The sequence below is a fragment of the Malurus melanocephalus genome, unplaced genomic scaffold (assembly GCF_030028575.1).
Source record: "Malurus melanocephalus ecotype Western Australia unplaced genomic scaffold, MMel_1.1 scaffold_107, whole genome shotgun sequence".
In the NCBI taxonomy this organism is placed as follows: domain Eukaryota; kingdom Metazoa; phylum Chordata; class Aves; order Passeriformes; family Maluridae; genus Malurus; species Malurus melanocephalus.
In genome coordinates this window covers 2,091,578-2,097,570 of record NW_026623339.1, presented here as the reverse complement: position 1 = coordinate 2,097,570, position 5,993 = coordinate 2,091,578, and the positions used below count along the sequence as shown (strand labels likewise).

The window sequence follows — 5,993 nt, the reverse complement described above, 5'->3', positions numbered from 1 at the left end:
GGGGCGGGGGCCGCGGTGTCCCTGTGGGTGGGTGTCGGTGCGGGGTTGGGGATCCCGTGGGTCCGTGTGGGGCGGGGTCTTAGGGGTGCGGGTAGGGCGGGGATCTGCCCGGGGATCCGTGCGGGGTGGGGGGCGGTGCGGAGTTCCAGGGGTCCGTGCGGGCGGGGGTCGGGCCGGGGGTCCCGGGAGCCCGAGTAGGTGCGGTTCGGGACAGGGGTGGGGGTCCGTGAGGGGCGGGCGTGGGACCGGGGATCTGTGGTGTGGGGCTCCGGGAGGGGGTCTCTTTGGGGTCGCTGTGTGCGGGGGTCCCGGGGGTCGCCCCGCGGCCCCGGCGCTGCTGACGGCGCGGCTCAGGAGCGGGTGGCGGAGCTGGAGCGGGAGATCGGGGCGGCGGAGGCGGAGATGGCCCGGTGCCTGCGGGAGTACCCGGCGCTGCTGCGGCTGCGGATGGCGCTGGAGGCGGAGATCGCCGCGTACCGGTACGCGAGGGGGGCGCGGGGGGCGCGGCGGGCGAGGGGCTTAACCCGACCCTTCTTTTCCAGGGAGATGCTGGAGAGCGAGGAGCTGCGCCTGGGTGCCCTGGCCCCGCCGTGAGCGGACCCATCACCAGACACCGGCCCTGCCGTTACCACCGGATCCCCGGTCCCGGGACCGGATCCTCAGCCCCACCACCGGACCTCGGTTCCTCCGCCGGACCCCAGACCCCCGACTCCTGCGCCCCGGGCCACGGTTCCCTCGGACCCTCTGGAGCTCTCTGGACTCACGGAGCCCCGGTCCTTCTGTCCCCCCCCTCCACGGGCCCCYCGGACTTCTGCACCCSCGCCTGCCCCGGGACCCCCGGGAGGGCAGCGCCCGTGGGGACACACACTCACCAGCCTCTCCGGGGCGGGGGTCCCGGCCCAGACCCCTGCGGAAGCACCTCAATAAAGCCCCGTGGCACCACCCGGAGCCGGCCCRTCTGGGGAGGGCGGGCAGAACCCCCGGCTGTGCTCCCGGGGTCTGTGGTGGGGTTTGGGGAGCACAGGGGTCTCTGTGGGAAGGGCGCTCATGGAGGGGGTTGGGTTCCCTTCTGCTTGGTGCAGCCCCRAGCTGGGCACCCCACAGGGGCACATTGTGGGGCCGCAGCTTTGGTGGAAACAGAGACCCACAGTGGTGGTGGGTGGTCCCAGGCACCCRCACTGCAATCGGCACTTTTGGGGTCACGGTGGGATCCTGCCCCCCAGGATGCAGGGACGGGATGGTGCTCCCGTGTCTGGGGTCGTTGTCCCATTGCAGTCCCCAGAAAGGAGACGGGTTTGGGAGGGTTTTGAGGATTAGGGGGGTCCAGTGAATCAATGGGCAGCTCTGTGGGGATCCTCTACCCCAGCCTGTCCCCGAGCTGGGCTAGAGCACCAGCAGAGCCTGTCCCAGCCGTGCAGGAGGACCCCAGAACTGAGTCCCACATCAGCTGGGACCCCCTCAGCCCTCACCCCCTCCTCACAGACACTGCCCAGGGTTTGTGGTAGCAAAGCCAAGCCCGGTGTTTAATATGGGAAAAAAAAGCTGTAAAAGGGATGTGGGTTCTGAGGAAAAGAGGTGACCGAATGTGGGGTCAGCACCATCGAAGCCAGCATTATTGGGGTGCATTGAGAGCCATCCAGGGGCTCCAGGGGCTCCAGGCCGGGGGGGTGTAGGGGTCCCGGCAGCTGATCCGCACCCGCCGCGCGCCCGCCTGCACCGGAGTCTCCTCTGCGCCCTCCACAAAYCGCTCAACCTGCAAAGGGGGACACGCCATGGTTTAGGGACACCTCAGGGAGGGGGGCAYCAGCACCCCCTGAGCCGGGCAGCGCTGGGGGAAAGCAGAGGTGACAGCCAGGGGGGACAATTCATCACCCCAAGGAGAGGAGCAGTGGAATGAAGAGGCAGGGTCATGGATGAGCATCTTCCCAGGCACAGCAGAGTCAGGGATGGGGCAGGGTGGGCACAGGGCAGGGTGGGCACAGGGCAGGGATCCCCGTGTTACCTGGGTGCCGTTGTGGAGCTCGTACTGCAGATGGTAGAGCAGCGCAAAGTAGGATTTGGGGAGGGGCCAGGAGGCCGGGGGAGCCCAGGCCAGGTGGAGCTGCTCCCCTCGCTGCTGCAGGGTCAGCTCTTGGGGCGGCTCAGGACGAACTGCGGGCAGAGGGGGCTCAGAACAGGGGCCAAGCCCCACCCCAGAGACCCTGGTGCCTCTTGGACACCCCCACCCCGCTGCTCCTGCCCTGAGCTCACCAATGTCACGCAGGAAGAAGTGCCTGGAGAGGTTGAGGTAGGAGGTGTCCGAGAGCCCCTCCAGGTGCAGCTGGAGCGGGCGCAGCTCCTCTCCGAAGGGGCAGAACGAGGGGTCAGCCAGGCTGGCGTTGAACCGGCCGTGGGCTCTGGCCACCGGCACCCACGGCCCCATGGAGCCGTCGCTGTGGGGTGGGAGGTGTGAGCAGGGCTCAGGGCTGGGTGGCCACGGGGATGGGGTGGGTTTGGGGGGTCCCAGGGCACCCACCTGCGTGTGAGACGGGCGTGGAAGACGGCAGAGGGGGGCCCGGGCCAGGAGCAGTGGAAGGAGCCGTTGTAGGACTCAGCCTGGCAGGACACGTTGATTTCCTCCTCACCTGAGGGGGCCGGGAGTGACCGGTCAGGGGCAGCGTGGGGCTGSGAATGGCCCTGGTGAGGCTCCCCCTGCCCCACATCCCTGCCCGGTGCAGCCCCACAGGCTGGCCACGAGCATCTCCTGCTCCTCAGCCTGTCCCCCATACCCTGCCCCCATCACCCCCGGCTATCCCAGTCGTGCCCCTCCGTACGGGTGCCGCTGACCACCACRTAGGTGGTGTCCAGCAGGACGGAGCCGGCCCAGCAGCTGTAATTTCCCGTGGCCGGCAGGTCCAAGCCGAGGATGGTGAGGTTGTGGCCCTTGGGCACCAATTCAGCCATGGGCTCCCGGTCCCCGTTCAGTGTCCAGTGAATGTGCTGCTCCGAGGTGTCACATCGCAGCACCAMGTCCTGGTTCAGCTTCCCCACCTGGACTGGAGGTGAGAAGCGAAGGCTGTGGTCAGAGATGGGCTGTGGTGGGGGCAGATCGTGCCCCGAACCACCGTGGGCTGTGTGCCTCATGGTCAGCCTATTCCATGGTCCCCCCCCTACTCCTGCACCCCACATCCATCCCCCACTCCCTCACCCTATACTCACCCCACCACCACCCTCATGCCCATCCTCTTATCTCCCAGCAGAGTTGTCTCAGCTCCTATCGGAGGGATGTGGGTTTGGGATGCCCCCCACTCCCTGTGGATCCCCTGCAGTCCCTGCAGCCCCCCAGACTGGGCTTTCCTCCTCCCAAACCTCCCCTGTGCCCGGGTGGCAGCACTCACACTTCGGGGGGAAGGTGGTCAGGGGTTCCGCAGGCACGAGGCACAGCACCAGTCCCACCAGCACCAGCATCTGAGGGGGAAGGGAAGGGAGGGGAAGGGCAGCCCCAGCTGGACATAGCCCAGGAGAGAGGGGCACGGCCAGCAGGGCCAGCCAGGGCAGAGCCCCCAGCCCCAGGAGCAGCATCCCCGAAGCAGAATCCCCCCGAGAACCCCCAGCCCTCCGTGTCTGTGCCTACCTCGGTGTGCGCTGCTCCGGTGGGCCAGGCAGGGCCGGGGGCTGCAGTTTTATAAGGGGCTGGACTCCATGGGGCTGCCCCAAGGTGCGGCCACACAGCCGCATCACAGTTCCCAGAACTGGAGAGCGGGACCCGCGCCCAGCCCCCCACCCCGGGACTCACCGCCGGTACTTCCCGGGGCTGGGGGCACCGGACACCCCCTGCCCCGCCCCCGAATGCCAGAGGATGGGTCCCCACGGGAAGGAGGGGCAGTGCTGGACATCTGGGATGGTGCCTGGGTRGTCCCAGCTCTCCCAGAGGGGTCCTGAGCCCCCTCATCACCGTGTGCTGCACAGAGACCCCACAGTACCCTGCTACGGAGGGACCAGCGAGGGGGTCCCGGGGGTCTGGAGAGGGACACACAGGGCTGGGCCCCTCTGGGTGGACTGTGAYGGGTCCCCATAGCAGCTCAGGGTGATGCCCCCAGGTTGTCTCACCCCTTCCCTCCTCTCCTCGGGCCCCACGGGATGCTGTGCAGAGACGAGGACGTAGGGACAGAGATCATCGTGGTCACCAGCCACCCTTTTGCCACCCCACTGATGGCAGCCCACGGCGAGGGCACGGGGCAGATCCCACCCCGGCAAGGGGAGCGCTGCACCCTTTCACGTACTTTCTGGACTTCTTAGAAAGCAGAGGGGAAGTGGGGTCTGTGGGAGGCTGGGGGAGCCCAGCTCTCACCTTTCRTGGCCAGGATGGGGTGGTGGGATCTCCGGACCCCTCCCTGAGCAGGTCAAAGCCCCTGTGTGTGGCTTGTGGGGAGGGGAGGGGGATTTGGGACCCCCAGCCCCCAGGGAACAGCTCAGCCTTTGGCTGTCACACCATAGGGCACCCCGAGAGGGGAGGGAGGAATGGGGGCACCTTGCCCGGGGGTGCACCCGTGCCCTGTCCTGTCCAGGGGAAGCAGGCACTGGCGGCAGGTCTGGGGGCTGTTCGCCCCCACTTCGTCAACCGCAGCTTCCCCTTGGCTTCTGCAGAAGAACCGCAACCGCAGAGGGGAAGCCCCGATGCAAAGGCCAGGGCTGCCCTCAGCACGGCTGGGAGCCACGCCTGGCACTAGGGTGGGACGGGAGTGAAACCTCACAGACAGAAACCGCCCCCGGGAGAGAGGAGGAGCAGGGACAGAGGCCACTCTGGTCAGAAATCTGTCGTGATGTCCCYTGGCAGGATGGATCCCACCCCGGGTGGACCCCTCTGTGGTGATGTCCCCACGGCAGGACGGACCCCACCCTGTCCAAACCCGCAGTCATGGACACAGAGCCAGGAGCAAAGGTCACAAAACTTTATACAGGAGGGACCCGCGCGTGGCCCCTTGGCCCCGGGCGCACGGGGAGCGGGACAGACCCCGCAGCACCCCCAGGAAACACGGGGTGAAGGAGCCCAGTGGGGACGGCCCACGCGACTCCCCCGGCCGGGGCCAGCGCTCCCCAATCCACGCTCTGCGGTGCCGGGGTAGTCCCATGGCTGCTGGCCCGCGACCGACCGCGGCACGGTGCTCACACCTCCCTGGGACCTGGGACAGCCCCTGCAGCCGCACGGCCCCGCTGGGGCCTCCCCGGGGCTCCCCTGTCCCCAGGGTCACGGCCAAGCCCAGGCAGCCCCGCTGGGGCTCCGGTGCTCCGGCTCACTGCAGGACGCAGACGTCCCCCTGCACATCCTYGTGTCCGGCCGCCTCCACCAGCGGCTCCGGCTCTGCCGGCGCGTCCTCCGCCGCCACCACCTTCTCCCGCAGCTCCATCAGCAGGTCCCGGCCCTCGCTGGGTGGCAGATTGCTCAGGTAGTAYTGGGGGGCCAACTCCACCAGCCTGCGGGGACAGGGTGGGGTCAGCCAGCCACAGGGACGCCCTGGAAGGACTCGTCCCTCTCTGTCCCCACATCGATGCTCACATTTGGGGCTGGATCTCCGASACCACGCGCAGGCAGTTGTCCTGAGAGATGGTGAACTCGTGGTAGAGCACCCAGGGGGGCAGGCGGCGGGGTGGTGGCCGCAGCAGGTACCCGCAGGCGGGGGCCAGGTGAGCCACGTGCTTGTGCGACAGCATCACGTAATTGCCAGAGCCATCGATGTCTCGGGCGACCTGGGAGGGATCAGGAGGGAACGGGGCGGCTGGCACACCCCCCGCAGCCACCATAATTCCCCACAGCCCCCTGGGCCCACCTTGAGGAAGTACCCAGAGATGAGGGCCCTCTGGATGTTGAGGRCGTTGGCGTCGGAGCCGAAGGCGGGCGGTGACACCGGGAGCTCGATGCGGCGCATCACCTCGAGCAGCTCGGAGCGCACGGTGCCCGCCAGGCGCAGAGCCTCGGAGCACACCCCGTGCTTCCGGCACCAGCCCTCGTCCCC

General features: G+C 68.4%; 3 protein-coding genes across 3 annotated transcripts in view; 1 reads left to right on the top strand and 2 right to left on the bottom strand.

Moving 5' to 3' along the window:
- The window catches only part of LOC130575460 (alpha-internexin-like), a 1,538-nt gene extending 596 nt beyond the window's left edge, over positions 1–942 (top strand). The window contains exons 2-3 of the mRNA XM_057369364.1: positions 355–479; positions 543–942. Coding sequence (XP_057225347.1) covers positions 355–479; positions 543–594 — 177 coding nt within the window. The 3' untranslated portion in view covers positions 595–942. The remainder of the gene's footprint in view (positions 1–354; positions 480–542) is intronic.
- A 670-nt stretch (positions 943–1,612) lies between these two features.
- Positions 1,613–3,447, bottom strand: LOC130575446 (interleukin-12 subunit beta-like). The gene is made up of 6 exons (XM_057369340.1): positions 3,378–3,447; positions 2,814–3,035; positions 2,516–2,624; positions 2,251–2,432; positions 2,003–2,151; positions 1,613–1,753 (listed from the first exon to the last, which is right to left on the bottom strand). Exons 1-6 carry the CDS (start codon positions 3,445–3,447, stop codon positions 1,613–1,615), a joined length of 873 nt encoding a protein of 290 aa, XP_057225323.1.
- Positions 3,448–4,922: 1,475 nt separating this feature from the next.
- The window catches only part of DQX1 (DEAQ-box RNA dependent ATPase 1), a 6,301-nt gene continuing 5,230 nt past the window's right edge, over positions 4,923–5,993 (bottom strand). Inside the window, exons 9-11 of the mRNA XM_057369341.1 lie at positions 5,808–5,993; positions 5,537–5,727; positions 4,923–5,454 (exon numbers count right to left, since the gene is read on the bottom strand). The exon at positions 5,808–5,993 is cut by the window's right edge and continues 4 nt beyond it. Coding sequence (XP_057225324.1) covers positions 5,274–5,454; positions 5,537–5,727; positions 5,808–5,993 — 558 coding nt within the window. The 3' untranslated portion in view covers positions 4,923–5,273. The remainder of the gene's footprint in view (positions 5,455–5,536; positions 5,728–5,807) is intronic.